Raw genomic sequence first — 16,566 nt, forward strand, 5'->3', positions numbered from 1 at the left:
CTTCATATTAATAACACTTTACCTACCTTCTGCATTAAGATGCATTGTTTCCAGAGGTCCAATAAATGCATATCGCATTCCCAATCCATCAGACATCACAAGGTCTAGATCAGTAGGAGACACCACTCCATCCTAAGTAGCAAGAGTAGAACAGGAAAGATTTGCAAATGTTTGATTTAACTGCAAAATTGCTTGCTTTTTGCATATAATTACAACACTGAAGTAGTAATAAAAAATAAGGCTAGAAATAGCAGTTAACTTGCAATCAGAAACACAACTGTTTGCCAGAAATGTCCATCTTTCATGTAAGCCTTCCTGTGGTTCAGTATAAGCCCTCACCAAGATTGCTGTATTTCATTATCCAAATACATTTTGATGCATTTTGACAGTATTTTATTAGTTAATACACTTTCCATATAATATATACTATTTGTACTTATTAGTTTACTAGATACCACTTAAAATAATTCATGTACTAAAACGAAACTAAGCCAATATACTTTTTTTCTCTCAGAAACTGAGAACTGGAGAACACAAAGCAAATATGACACACAACCAAAAAGTTTCTATTAAATCAAAGTACTATACCAGCCCTTTTAAATACAAGAGTTTTGGCTAAATCTTACACCTCTCTTCATATTCTCTCAGTGGTGGACCTTTGATCAGACTCACAACCAGCAGAACAGGGGTGCAGCAGCGGGTACTGCTCCTCTGGCCACCTGCAGAAAAGGCTATGACCAAACCCACAGGCAATGCGGCTGCCACTCCCTTCCACAAAACTCACTGAGCATTCAACCTACCCAGCCTCAACCTGCCCAGGTTCTCAAGTTCATTGCCAGCCTCACATCATCTCAGAGCTGGCAGGATACAGAGCATGCAAAACTAAGCACTGCTCCTGTTAACAATTGAGCACTGCTGTTGCACCCACATAGTAGCACTTACAAGAAGGCCAACAGCCCCATCAGGTTGGGGCAAGCACACAAGGGCTTTGGGGAAAACAAAAAGATGAAAAAAAAGAAAAAAAGAGTTCATTACAGGAACTGATTTACCTGAGAAGAATAATATTATATGAGGTTGTTTTCCACCTTACTACAAAGATATGAAAGATATGAATTAACTAAGACCTGTTCTAACCAATTCTGCCAGATCAGGCTTGATTTCAAATACTTGTCCTCTTTATTCCCTGAGACATAAAAACATTTCCTTCTAGTTAAGAAGGTGGAAGAGATGCTGAACTAGTTCTAATTTGTCTTCTCATCCTACCTAGAGGTGTTGTCCTCCCTCTCCACAAAGACCTTTGCTGCTGCTGAGTACAAGTATGTGCACTCATCTGCTTGGTCTTTCTCTGATAAATTTCCCTCTCACAGAGCCCTGTTTGAATGCTTCTTCATATGACACAGTGATCAGCTGAAGTTACAGGCATGCAGGAGAGTTCTTCTGACCTGTTGCAGACAGTGACATCTGAGCTAGACATCTAGACTCTCTATAATCACTGGGGAGGAAAAAAGAAAATCAGCATCTTAAAGCAGGCATAGGTAAGATGCACTTTTAGGAACTAACTCTCCTCATCAGCTGAAAGATGAATAAAGAGCTTGGATGTCAATGTCTACATTGTAGAAATTCCATCTTAAGTCAGCTGAATCTCACCTACAGTATCTTCCTGTGTCCCTAACTACAACATCTACTCTTACTTCAAAAGGAAGTTTTAAGTCAAATGTAACTTCTCCAGCTGGCCACAGACATCAAGTTTCGTCATCTCAGGCTTAAATAGATCCTTTCATAAGACTCAATCTCAAGACTTGATCTGTTAGTAGGCATTGCTCCTATCAAAAACAAGCCTGTTGCAGATGGCTTTTGAATTCTATCTTGAAAAGGAAACAATAACCTAACTATAAAGTTCTACCCACCATTTACAAAACACACAGCTTTGGTAACAATTTAATTAGACATTAAATGGCGGGGATAGGGAGCATTACTTTATTCAGCATAAAGGTAAGGCATAAGTAATTCATCTAGAGGCAGACAGAAAGGTATGCATAAAGACAGGACTAAACAAAAACCTCAGACAGCACTCAGACTACAAATCAGTGTCATTAACACAGGCACAATATGTTCCAAAGTTTTTTTCTCCTGACAGGGCAACACAACTTCTCTGAAGGACATCAAAGTCAACAAAAGCACTCTTCTGTTGGGAGTACTTCATCCAAACAATGTGTTGTGCTGGTAAAGCTGTGCTTGATGAGTGGGTTTTTTTTTCCATGTCTGACTTGTATTTGTGGACAAAAGGTTAACCACAAGTTCCAGACAAGCATTTGAACCACAGCAGCAGTTACAAAATATAAAAAGTTAACAGGGTCTTGAAACATATCCGAAGAATTGCAAAATAATTTTCAAAATAAAACTCAATTTCTTTACTTTGGTACCATAGTCCTCAGCTTTGGTACTGCCATTTGAAGACTGGATGCCCTCAGAATCGTGAGCTCATTGGCCTTTTGACTATAGCTGTAGTTTTATAGTTAGAGCTGCTAAGAGGCAAAAATTGCTGCTATCAGAAGGAAAATATCCCTCAACTGGAAGGACTGGTCATATGTTAATTCTATACATGTGGGCTCAGTTTCTCCTTGTCACACAGACCCCCTTGAAGAGAAGCCTTTTACTTTTTCTCTTCAGAAATTAAAAACACAAACGAGAAATAAATCAACCTGTCCTCCCCTAGGGAATAACCCTACTCCCACTTATATTAAGGCAATCATAAGTTGGTGGAATGATTCAGCAGGGTGGGTGCAAGGTCAGCAAGGTGTCTTCCACAAGGATATACTGTTTATGCTAAGAAGTAAACAGAGCTCCAACCCAGTTTCATTACGTCTACCTGTGATTTTTTTTATCCTCCTCATGCTGGGTAATCCTTCTTGTAAGCCTTCCTTCAAGCACTTGTCAGAGGTAAGAGAAGTATATCAGTAGAGCTCACCAGCTTTCACAGCTACAGAATTAACCCCCCTAAAATCCTCAGTGATTCCAATGTCCAGTCAAACATCAAGACTAGCTCAGAATCCTCCACACTTCTTATTACACCATTTATATACATCACAGTCTGATCTTCCTCAAGATTTTAATCTCCTGTGGTGCCACAGTATGGGTTCAATGCTCCTTTAGTATTTTATTAGTGCTTCACTCTATGCAGGGACCCTTTTCTCCATCACAAAAACCTGTAGCAGTTTTGCAGTCTCCACCTTTAGGCCCTGATCCAACCTGCCTGGTTTTAATCAACAGCCTTTACATCTGTGAGTCATACCCACATCGCAACTTCTGTCACCGACTTGGTTTGTAATCATATGAAATGTGACATGGCCAAAAAAAATAATCCTGCTTTTTCTCATACCACCAATTCATGATCTGCTACTCACTCCAGTCTGTCTGTAGAGTTATTCTGGACTCCACTCCCTCCCAGATCATATACTTTCTGTCTCCAAATTTGCCACTTCATCTTCTGTATCTCCCAAATCCAGTATGTTTTTTCTGATTGCCACTAATATATGCATTTCTCTCAGCAGTTCTTGTTACACCCTTCTCTTCACTATCACTTCAATCAAGTCCCTTCCATCCACACCCTGATGAGATCTTTTTCCAGTCCTGTCATTTTGAGCATATGACTTTTCTCCTAGATCCCTCTACCAGCTCCATCTGTTTCCATTTCATCATGTTTGAGAAACTTCTTGTTCTATGTACATCACACCACCTTACTTTGCTGGTCTTTATCTTTCTTCTTCTATATGGTACCCTCTGTCATCTCATCCTACAAGAAACACTTGGTATCAACGTTATTTTTCTCCTTGGCCCTATAAACATCCTTTTACGACATCCCCCTTTTATGCAGCATTGTAACTAGACATTTAACGCTCCGTTTTATCTTTGATCTTTTGGAAAAGTCCTCTAGATAACACTATAATACAATTTTTAATAATACAGAATTTGGAATTTAAAGAGTCTTGCCAGCATTTAATGACTGCCAAACTAGTCACCTGAGAAGGGAGAGGTACATAAATTATGGACTGAAGCCAATGCACCTGATTGCTCCAAAAATGAACTAAAATGAACACACAGCCAAACCATAATTGTTTATTTTCCAAAAGATTAACCCAAACAGCAGGGCTGCCCATTCTTTGTCTTTTACAATGAATCCAAGAAATCCAACTTTTAATGTAAAATACAGTAAGACAGTATCAAAAGCTTATACAGAAGAAAGCACAGCCTCTATAGACACTTACCATTTGATCCATTGTGCAAAATAGTTTTAGTAGGTTCTTAAAAGCAGCTGAAACTCCTAAAATTAGATCAGGGTTGAAAAACTGCCATGTTATCCTCACTATCTCTGTATTTCATGACCTCTTTGAAAATTCCAGTGATGCTTAGAAAAATATTTCACCAGCATAAGCTTTCACTCAGTAATTTAATCTACCATAAAAGGACAGTCCTAGATGTTGAGAGGAAGGTTTGAGACTTCTGAACTAAAGTGTCTGTGAAAATGTTTGTTATTTCCTGGATGAAGTCAGAACAGGACAAAGTCAAGCTATTTAACTAACATCCCCTTGCAACATAATCCCAAGCTACTATAGAATGTGTTGGTTCTGGTAAAAGTACAAAAGTAAAAGTAATAGTGTCAGCATTGCACAGGGTGTTTCTCAGGCAAATAAAGACACTAAGCCTGCTCCAAGGAGTTATGACCAAAATCAGACATATCAGTGATCACTGTCAACAGAGGCAATAGATTGTATACAAACAGTTACAGAAAGTAACAGAGAAAGCTGTTTGAGATATTTTTCCTTTTACTAGCTACAGATTATTCTAATAGTCCCAAATCTACAAAAATCAAAATTTCAGAAGGTTCAGAAAGGAAGAGTAAGGATCAACATTTCACAGTACATCTTTTACTTTATCATAATCAGCTTATCAACACTTCTACCAGAGACTTAAGAATTAAAAACATAAATAAAAATCTACAAGAACATGAGTCTCAGTTATGTAGTCCTACAGAAAGTTCAGAGATATCCGACCCTAAAGAGACAGACTGGAGCATTACTAGTATCTGTGTTTTCAAGGAATAAATGCAAAGCATGAGGGGTGGACAGAGATAATGTGCAAAAAAGTTTCTGTCAAAAAAATCTTGATAGTTGTTTACATAAAGGAGTTGATTTAAGATCATTTCACTTGGCTTAAAAACAATTGGAGACTGCTCCTATGTTTCTCTTGCTGATTCACACATAGCATTTGTATCTGGAATATTTATGTCCTTGTTACCTGGCAAAGAACAGAGACACTGCAGCACAAATACAACAGTCCTCTAGCAACAATGTAATTTCTTCCTCGAGCAATTACCATGTTAAAATGAAATAAAACTTCTAACAGAAATAGGAGCACTGATCAATTTATGGCATGTAACTGTAGGCAGACACTTGTTCAGACCTTTACAACAACTAATAAAACAAGTAAACTATAAAATATCATTTCAAGGCTGTCTCATTGTTCTTTTTCATCAAAGGCAATATACAATTATTAGCATCAAAATACCACAGTGTTCATAAGAAACTGTGTAAGAACGTCTGTGTTTTGCATCCAAGCTGACTTAGACTGCCTCATCCAAAATGTAATTTACATATCTAACCACAAAAGGATTAATAATGTGGTACTTTTGGACAAGAATGCTTTATTAATATATCCCTCTTGCTAGTATCCCTAGTTTATCTACCACTGCTAGTGCTTCTTAAGGTAATGAAAACCTCTGTTACTAGAAGGAAGCAACATGAGTAAAACTTTTTTAGAAGCCACTCAGACTGAGGCAGGGAGGCTGACATTTTTAGTATTTTAACCTTCAACAATAAGGACTGAAAAGTCACTTAAGCAGAAACAAGTATTTTTCTTCACTTAGAAAGTGGAAAACACGAAAAGAATGTGACTTGCAATAAAAAATACTAAGTTGGCAGCACAACAGTAGAACACAGAAACTGCCCCAGGCCTGCAGCTCTCACCTATCTCCTTCTATCAAAGGCAGTGTGTGGCCTTAAGTCACACAGATGAAACTATACACCTTTGACAGACGCTATTTGTCGAGGCTTTTGGAATGGAAACTCAGCCAAGGTTGTTAGGGTTTAAATATCTATTTGCTTGACACACAATAAAATTATACAGAATCAGAACAACTTGGAAACTTTGATGATGCACAACAAAAGCAACTTTCATTACCTGCCAATGCTTCAAGCACTATTTTGTTACTATTCACATACCATCACTCACACAGAAGTATCTATACATGTTCATTCTAAAGATTTCCCTCAAATCAGTACCTCTTTTTCCAATAGTGGCCCACAAAGTGTTCTTATACTCTTTCCTTAACCAAAGACTAAATACAGTAATCGAACCAACGACATGCACTGCCTCAGCTCCTAGCAGTCCATCCTTTGCAACTTCAACAGTCAGAGGTTGCTTCTGCGCAGTCTTTCTCTAACATGAGTGTGTCTAAATGTTCCCTGAACTCACTCACATTTTTAGCATCCTCACTTTTTATGCCAACAGTTTTCACAATTCAGTTTATGCCTCTCAAGACATGGTAGAATCCTACTAGATTTCTGAGGTATTACATCCCTGGATACTTGTGCTGACCAAGGTCAATATGCCTACACATATCAGACTTACCTGGTCTGCAGCTTCCCAATGATGCTTTGAACTCTTTTAAAGAGCTAAAGTGTAAATGCTAACTTAATGTTTCCCCAATACTATGCTAGTTCGTGTGTAAAAAGGTGCTCAAAACAGCGTTTCAACCACAACTTGATTTCTGGGATTCTAGGATAAGTTCAATTTCTCCTTCACAGTCTGCCATTACTTGTTTACTCTTTTCTTCTTAAAAAATCTCATTCTTAGCATGACTTGTTCTATATCAGATCCTTTCCTTTCAAGGAAAGGTTACAATGTGAGGATCTCTTTAACAGTGAGCACTGCAGCTCAGCTAGCTCTTTCCTCATGAACTTACCTTCCTTGTTCACATTTTATAGTAGTTGTTTTTACATTTTTATTCCCAAAATACTTTCTTCACCAGTGCTACTAGGGTTTCAAAAATAATTTAGAGGTTACTATGCTTTCTATCCTGTGTCTTTCAACATGACTATAGCTTTCTGAAGGGGTTTTCTTATCCTATATTTAAGACTTTGTAATTACCTTTTTAATTACCTCTAAAAAAAATTAAAAGACACGTCTCCAATAAAAGATTGTTTGCTTCTCAACAACACTGTTTTACTTTCTGTTATTCACTACTTCCTTCATACTGTTGTATTGTGTAGCTAGTGGAAGCTAACTACAGGCAAGCAAAACCAGCTCAGCAACTATGTTTAGATACTACTTTGGGAAAAGATTTGCCTCGTTTATGATATGTTAGTATTACCTTACTTTTAAGATTTCTACCCACATTTGTGTGCATGGTTGTTTTAAACAGCTTGAAAAATCAAAACACTTTCCACGAAAAAACAAGTCCTACTCAAGCCCAGTTGAATCTCTTCCACAACAGAATAGCAATAGAATTGTTAATTCAGCTCTTCCCGATGAAAGACCAGACTTTGCAGCACAGAACAGGTAACTGTGGGAAAAGCTGAAGAGGCACAAACAAGTGATTCTCAGCTAGAAGTCTGAATAGGCAGGAGGAGGAGAAATCTGTCTTTACCTACAAGTATCAAATAACAGTTGAAACTGTGAGTGCGATTCCTGAATGGCCAAAGAGAAAACCACCTAAAATATTATTTTCATAACCACTGTACAGTAGGCCAGCAACATTCAGAAAGTTACAGGTAACAAAGAGATAACCTAGAAGAAAATCCAGTATTTTGAATTCTGTGCTTTTAAGATTGTTCTTATCGTTGTCCTGAAAATGACAGTATTCTGAAAAGAAATCAGGACAAACAATAGCTGTTATGATCATATCACTTTGTTTTTGTTAGTCTCTGCTATTTATAACTTAAATTACTTCTACATTTTTAAATTTACATGTTAATATATGTTTCTTGTTCACAACGGACAGTTTAACAAAGATGACACAAATTCATAGGAAATTTAAATTCACAATCTCACTTGTCACATCTGCAAAACTGGCAGCATGTCTGTGTAGAAACAGGAAAAAAAATTAAATACCTACACCCACAAGTCTCCAGGCTTCACTTATCACTGCATACTGGAGCCGGTTCAGAACAAACCCCTCAATTTCTTTGTTTAGTTTGACAGGAGATTGACCAATCTTCTTCATCAGGGCATATGTTTTCTCTATAGTAGAAGCATCTGTTTCTGGATGAGGAACAATTTCAACCAATGGCACAAAGTAAGGTGGATTTACCTCAAGAAGAAACACAAAAGAGGAATGTCAACTACCAACAGATCAACCGAACAAATTAACCTAAAGCAACTTTGTAGCTTGCTACTAGTATGAATATTTTCCAGTGGAAACAGTAAGCCTGACCTTCAGGCCCTGAAAGACTTTGTCAATCCAATAAAAGCTCATGTATTAATTCAAAATTTAAGAAGCAATTAATCTTGCATTAAATCTAACTCTGTTTAGCCCCAGAAAAAAAAATCATGGGGCTACAATAAAGATAATAGCACTCAAACAGTACTAGAATACATTATACTGATTTGAATAACCATTGTTTTCTCAATAATCAAGCTGCTTTATTAAGACATATGGTTACCACCTATCTTTTAAAATGAAGCAAAGCATTTCCTTTTAGATATCCAGGAACTTTAAACCAAAATTATTGCTAAACACCACCTGTAAAAAGCAATGTTTAATAGGTAAGTTGCTACTGGCCTACACTTATAAATGTACAGTAAACAGAGTAACAGATATCACATAAAACATACTTTTGAGAAGTTACAGGTTATCTTCAGACAGTGCACCTACTTTAGAAAAAAAAAACCAAAACTACAATGCAAAATATTTCTCCCTGACTCCTCCCAAATGCAATTCCTCATCAAGTCAAGAACTTTGCATAATGTATTTTTGAAGCACTACACAAAAAATTGTAAAGAACATCTCAGAAATAGCTAAAAGGTCTTCAGGTCATCGTATGACAAGCAGTGACACTGACTGCATGCTCTTTCCAAAAAGCAGCAGTCCTTCAGCCACATTCTTTGGGTAAAAACTTGGATCTCTGTCTAGTTTCCAGGAAATATGAAGGAACTAACAGGTCATAAGTTACTACCCAAAGCAACATTGACATTTAAAGGCAGTAATTAAAGTATTGATTCTTTCAATCTGCTCTTAACTGTGGTCACGTAAATGCAAGTACAGGATTAAGCACAGCAACATGGAAGCAGTCTTTCCTCTCTGCATGTTCTCTCTTTTCAGCACTTAGATCATTCCCCTTACTGCAGGGTCTGACCAATGTATAACCTGATGTAAGTTACACCTGCTTCAGCTGTTGATGTAACCTTCATTCCCTTTAAAAGGCCTTGTGTTCCAACACAACCTTTTTCGCATGGGTCTTTGGCAGTGCCACCACCCACGCTGAGAATGGCGTGATGGACACCGTCACAGGTGTGGTGCCAGGCAATTTAGCAAGACCCAAAACAGTGCAAGCACCAAGATGTTTTCTAAAGGCTTTTCGAACCCTTAAATATATCACAAGTTCCAATCAGGGAGAGGACAAGTTCATTGTTGGGAAAGACTGAGGCTATTATAAATTTCTTTCCAGATTAGTGTTGACAGTCATCTTATTGAAATATAGTGTTTCGTGAACTTGGCACAGGGAGTACACGGGTGTGTTCATGAGCACAGTGAGGAGACTTATGAAGACAATTTTTTAGGAGTGAGATAATTGATGTTGCTAAAAATTAAAAGCAGTAGAACATGGATGACATTGGGGACAGGGAAAGGTTTCTAAAAATTAGAAGCTTTTCTTCAGGGAGCAGAAGAGCTTAGCTTACTCAGCCTAACAAAATGAAAGCTAAGAAAGGATTTGACAAACTAAACACAGAGGAAGAATTAAGCTACAGAAAAGTTACCAACAAACATCAAATTAATTTTAATGGCCTGTTAGCAAGAATTAGAAAACAACTTCCAACAAGACTAGCGATGTTAAAAAAAACCCATCTAACAGATAGAGCTTAATACTTTTTCAAGATGATTTGATGACACCGTTTCCTGTACAGCAAGGGAGCTCACTCGCTGGCAACACAGTCTCCTCTAGCTCCATATTTCTAGCTGTGTGACCTAGCAGGGATATACAGTACTTGAGAAACAAACATGCTGCAGAAGACGTCTACTGATATCCTGCCTGAAACAGCTTGTGGAGAGCATCTGTACCTACAATATCATGTGCACTTTTATCATACAGCTGTGCAATGGGATGCCACTCATTTTTTCTAATTACTGAACCTATTGCTATGTTAAGTACAGGGATGAGCTCATTCTGCCCTTTGGACATTTAATTTCTCCTCCGCATACTCACCTATGTCAGAGGCTTTTAAAACATTTAGCATTTAAGCATTAAAATTTTTTTGTGTATTTAATTCCACATTTAGAGTTTTGAGAGTCTTCCAGAGCTGCTTGCTTCCTGCAGCCACCACTTCCCATGTCCTACTGATGTGTTCAAAATCACAGAATCATAGAATGGGAGGGGTTGGAAGGGACCTTTAGAGATCATCTAGTCCAACTCCCCTGCAGAAGCAGGTTCACATAGATCAGGTCACATAGGAATGTGTCCATGCAGGTCTTGAAGACCTCCAAGGAAGGAGACTCCACATCCTCCCTGGGCAGCCTGTGACAGGGCTCCATCCCCCTCATAGTAAAATAGTTTTTCCTTAAGTTTAAATGGAACTTTCTGTGTTCCAGCTTCTTTCCCTTCTGTCCCCTTGTCCTAGCACTAGATACAACAGAAAAAGTAATGCCTCAATCTCCTGACATCCATCCTTTAGATATTTGTAAATATTAATGAGATCCCCTCTCAGTCTCCTCTTCTCTAGACTAAACAGCCCCAGTTCCCCCAGTCTTTCCTCATAAGGAAGATGCTCCAGACCCCTGATCATCTTGGTGGCCCTGTGCTGGACTCTCTCCAGAAATTCTCCATCCCTCTTGAGCTGAGGAGCCCAAAACTGGACATAGGACTCCAGCTGATGCCTCACCAGGGCAGAGTAGAAGGGAAGAAGAACCTCCCTTGACCTGCTGGCCACACTCTTCTTGATGCATCCCAGGATGCCATTGGCCTTCTTGGCCACAAGGGCATATTGCTGGCTCATGTTCTGTTTATTATCAACTATTTGTAACAAATGTTTGTAAGGCCATGGTTAAAAAAAAAAAAGAAACAAAACACCAAAAGCCAACAGCTACTACAAAGCAAGCATGTTTCTTGATATAACATTTGCAGAAAGGCCCCTGCAAGAGTACACTGGCTATAGTTTCTTCAGTACACTCCCCTTTGAGTGAAGTTGAGATTACTAGGAAAACAGTCTGAACTGGATTGCAGAGCCATTTCAGAGCAATTAGATACTTTAAGACACTCCAGAGTATTTGCTTCAGAAAAATACATATATCCCTACAATAGCAACCTAGAAAACATTTGCACAGGGACTAGCTAGCTTTCCAGATCTGATAAAACCTGGTTTCAGAAGTGGCTCCTATAAAGACTGTAGCTTAGACTAAACAAGTCAATTGGTACAGACCAACTTAGGAAAATGGTAACAAAGGATAATATGATGTAAAAATCAAAGACTGACAAACAGTCAGAGAATAGGCAGAAGCCCAGAAATTGGTTACAAAAACAGCATACCTATAGTTACTTAATACAGAACTCTAGAAGAGACATTACCTCTTCTATTGCACTACAGAAAGTTACAACCCTGGAAACATTAGACAAAGAACTACTGAATTTTAGACTGGAAAAAGGCTAAACCAAGGCACAGATACATACTTTGAAGTTGGACCTTTAAAAAAAAAAAAATTATTAGAAGGGATTAGAAACTAGTTATATAGAAAGAAACCAATCTTTTAATTCCTTTTGCTTCCCAGCCACCCCAAGGCACAATGGTAGTGATGGAAGGGTGTCAAACTGAGTGACCAAAAGCGTTGACACTGTAAGCCTAATGTAAACATTAGGCTACAGGTAGTTGGAAAATCGTTACAGGAAAGTAGTGCTGTATTCTTCTGTTCATGCTGCTACTCTTCAGCACACCTAGGGAAATGACATTTATTTTACACCCTGAAAGATGCCCTGGAGAGACAACATGTAGTTACCAATTGCAGACAGAAGAATAATACCTTTCTCCAGATACTGTAAACCTTTTTAAGAACAGTCCTCTCAACTGATCTGTCAAACACCAAACTAACATTAGGCTAACAAATTCATTAGCTCTTAAGCAGTGGAAAACAGATGAAGAAAGAAACCCAGTGAGAGAGACAAAAATGCTTTATAATGCTGAGGACAGATGTTATGAACTGCTGCCTGGTAGCCCCACATAGATCTTCACAGAGGCTCATGAGTGACCTTCAGCATTTTGAGGTTCTGCTGCCATCTCTATTCACACCATTTCTGCATCACTTCCCTGTCCCAGCTGGTCACAAAGCATGTAAATTCAGTTCCAATTCAGGTACAATTTGCTTCTCTTCATCCACCCATTTTTCCTCTTCAAGTATACTGCTTCTGCATCAGAAGTCTGAAGAAACCAGAGTCAAGAACTTCCATTTTTCACTGACAGTACCTGACAAGCACATGCAGCTCACCATTTGTATCCTTACTGTTACACAACAGCAGCTAAAAAAGGTTACTAGAAGGCATAAGGATACCATATGGAGAAAACAGGGTATTTGTCTTCATAACACAAAATTCCTGCATTTTGAGAGCCAGCTGTTTGAGTAAGACATAACAATATGAGCACAACAGCTTATACAGAATGCATCTTGGCTAATGGTATGAAACATGCACCCATCATCTCAATTGTGCAGATAGTGCTGCCCACAGAATGACCCAATGATCTGCTCCTCTGATATGTCAGGCCCCTGCACACAAGCCCCCCAAATACCCTTCTACATATCTGAGTCTGCAGAGAAGAGTGTGGGATGCTTTACTACTACTTCAAAACCAAAACATGTCATCATACTTACGGGATGTGACACAATACACTGCTTAACATGTTTAAGACCAGTGAACAATTTGCTGGGTAAGAGACAAGAGGTCGAGCTGCTCAAGACAACATTGGCACCAACAATAACATCCAACTGACCAAAAATCTTCTTCTTCAGTTCCAGGTTCTCTGGAGTACACTCCTGGAATAAAAACAAAAATCAGTATTAGAAGTCTTCTAACTCAGTTGTTTTATTTGTGTATTTCAGACTTCACTGATCCCGCCTTGATACCTAAGAGCTCAGCACAAACAGTCAATTTTAATCAGCCTAGAAACACTAGTCAGTCTTAACACAAAGATACTTTCCCATGTCTAAAGAAATTGAAAGCCCAAGAGTTTGTCTATAGCTGAAGATGGGCCAACACACACCACAGGAGACAACACAAACTAAGTGATTCTCCTTTGTCAAAAATCTAAACTTTTACCCATGCACAGAGATAACACAGTAGGAATGAGACCTTGTCTTCATTCTTAAAATGAAATCTCACCCAACAGAAGTCAAGTCTTCTCTCTCAGACAAGATGGATATGAATAGTTTTATAGGAAAAGAAGACAAACTTAGAACTTCCAGAACTATGGCAGGAGATTCCAAGGTATAGTTCTAGAACCTGCACTGAAAGACCTCTCAATGACCCTCACACTTGAAAAGCTTAACTATCTCCACTCAGCTCTGAAAAAGATTTCTGAAGTAGAACACATGCTATCAAAACTTCTCCTGAAGCTACTGAGCATGTTCAGCTCTACAATATTGTGTGAAATTGCACACGTATGAGCCCAAAGCCACAATCTCCAGTCATTAGAATTTCAAAGTTATCCCCAGGAGCTGCCCGAAGCAGAACATGCAGAAATCCAACAGTCTGGGGGCAGCAAGGACAACGGGAGTTCAACTACAGTGGATACCACAATCAACCATAAAGACTTCAGTCTACAAGAAAAACAACAGGGAAACAAAGACAGTTTGTATTTTTTTTGAGGGATCTTGATTTTTTGAGGGATCTATAAAGAATCTTAATGGCATCAGAAACTTACAAAACCTCAGCTTTCCTCTTAAACAGAAAACACCTGCTCTTTTCCAACTCTAACCTTCTCCCACTTGTCAGTACTTCATTCTGTCCTTCCTGTTACTCTGAACTGCACATGAGGGTAGGGGAAAAGGCTATATATTCAATATAATTCAAAGTGTTCATTTAATATCTGCAGCTTCAGGCAGACTTTGTGGCAGGAATGCTCAGGGGCAGAGTTTTTAACTCAGTAAATGGTTGGGGGTTGGACTAGATCTCTAAAGGTCCCTTCCAACCCCTACCATTCTATGATTCTATGAAAAGTCATTTGAAGTCTAAAAAAAAAAAATAAGCAAGTTGCATGGAACAGTGCTCAGAGTTCCACAATGCAAGAGTGATAAACACGGTCATTTAAGAACTCCAGATAGAGCCTAAAGTAATACATGGCCTTATCAAAACAAAATGATACTCTGCTTATAATTCCAGGATCCCTGCTTGCTGGTTAAGTCTAAATAGTTCCTTTTAGTAAAGCAAAAGATGAAGAAAACTCTGCAGATACTGTTCAAGCTAATGAAAGAGTTGCTCTGAATAGGTTTATTGTGAACCTGAAATCCTAAGCCTCCTCTCACATCAGATGATAATCAAAAAGGCAAACTCAGATCTACTGGAAACTCAAACCTGCCACAGTTACGTAATGTTTCTGAATGGGCCATTTGGTTGAAGTTTCTCATATAGTGTCACAATTGTATTCAGGTTGTTGGACCACTGCAATAAAGCCTCTGTCCTCATCAAGCATGCAATTATTTTCTCAGAGACACCAATTCCCTGAAGAATAGGGGGGAAATTAAGCTCTAAACAATTCATTAAACAAGTACTTCACTTGCTCTCAGCTATGAGACCTGGAGAGGTCTGAAGCTATTCTGTTTACCCTGAGAAAGAGAAGATCAAACAGCGAGCTGATAAGATAGGGTTTTAAAGCTACCACAGTCTCTCTCAAAGAATCAGTGCAAAAAGGTTAGCATAAACCTCTACGCATTTTAAGTGATACTGTATATTTCTGTGCTCTTTTTGTAGAGAAGATTACACTTCTTGTTTGCAGTGAACAGTACACCTTTATTCCAAGGCCAGAGGACCAGAACAAGGTTGCAACTAATCTTACTTCCAATTTAAACTTTATTAAACATCTTTTTTTAACAGCCTGATCCAAACATGACAGCTGTTAATTTTTAAAACCCACCTCCTGGAAGTTTTATTGCATTAAAGGCTTAAAGATAATAGACATCACACTACTCAAATACATGTTCAGAGAACACATAGCAGCTACTTGACAAGTCTACAAACTCTTACAAGAACTAAACAAAGATAAACACATGGTAGACTCTCTACCTAAAGTACAAACGTTGATACCCAGACAAGAGTATTAATGAGGGGCAACTAGACATCAAAGAGTTACACTCATGTGACACACTCCCTTGAATGCCAGTACATAGAAATCTAGGGAGTTTTATCTGTTTAAATCCAGTGCCTTTGTGGTTTTGTACAGGTTTTTCCCACCGTGCTATCCACCCTCTACACTCCCACACACGTTCATGTTCACTTAAGTGCACAACTTCATTTGCCAATATTTAAATACTGGCATCTACCCAGGTTCTTCCCACCTATTCTAAGATACGCCAAGGTAGCAACTCACCTGTACCACCTTCTAGGAAAACACTCCCCAAAACATTACCTTGCAAAATATCTTCTCCTTACACTAGCAACAGGAATAACTGCCAAGGCTGTTGATTTAGTAGCACTGGGAAGTGAAAGAAACAAAGCATGGCCGGAAGGTAAAGCACTGCAACACAGTAATACAGTCCTAAAATAAGTGGTATTGTCCTATACAAGCATAGTAGTACAAGATGAAAGCCAAAGGTTTGAACTGGCATAGAGAAGGCCAAAGATCAGCAATCCTTCAGCAAGAACCAAGTCACTTTCTGTAAGAGCAGCTGGAGCTGCCATTACAGGGAGCAGCATAGAGTCCTCTCAGTCACTAGTATGGATAGTCACCAAGCATAAGGAATTGCTAAATAAAGAAGTTTGAAAGTCACATCTGTACAACGAGTTCCAGTCTCATTACTAGATTCTAGGTGCTGTGCATTCAAAACATAATCAAGACAACAAGGGCCTGTGAATGTGAGGCTTCTTCTAGTTGTCTGAAGGAAGCCTTTCTTTCTGATCTAGTGGTCTGTACCACAATGTCTTCCACTTTGGTGGTCCTCTTAATCCTGACCTGTAAGCTCTCAAGTGGCTCCTCATTCAAACAGGCAGAGCTCTGTGCATGCTAGTTCACAGCACGTAATAAATACCCCCGGCAGCTCTTCCTTTCCTACCTTCACCTTTCACCATCCAATTCCTAAAAGCTTCACGGCCACAC

General features: G+C 38.7%; 1 protein-coding gene across 2 annotated transcripts in view; it reads right to left on the minus strand.

Annotated features, from left to right (window-relative positions):
* The window catches only part of CRYL1 (crystallin lambda 1), a 53,854-nt gene that overhangs the window by 12,978 nt on the left and 24,310 nt on the right, over window positions 1-16,566 (minus strand). For both annotated transcript variants that reach the window (XM_061992376.1, XM_061992386.1), the window contains exons 4-6: window positions 13,130-13,291; window positions 8,174-8,368; window positions 27-132 (exon numbers count right to left, since the gene is read on the minus strand). In XM_061992376.1, coding sequence (XP_061848360.1) covers window positions 27-132; window positions 8,174-8,368; window positions 13,130-13,291 — 463 coding nt within the window. The remainder of the gene's footprint in view (window positions 1-26; window positions 133-8,173; window positions 8,369-13,129; window positions 13,292-16,566) is intronic.

This window comes from Colius striatus, chromosome 1, assembly GCF_028858725.1.
Source record: "Colius striatus isolate bColStr4 chromosome 1, bColStr4.1.hap1, whole genome shotgun sequence".
NCBI classification, from domain to species: domain Eukaryota; kingdom Metazoa; phylum Chordata; class Aves; order Coliiformes; family Coliidae; genus Colius; species Colius striatus.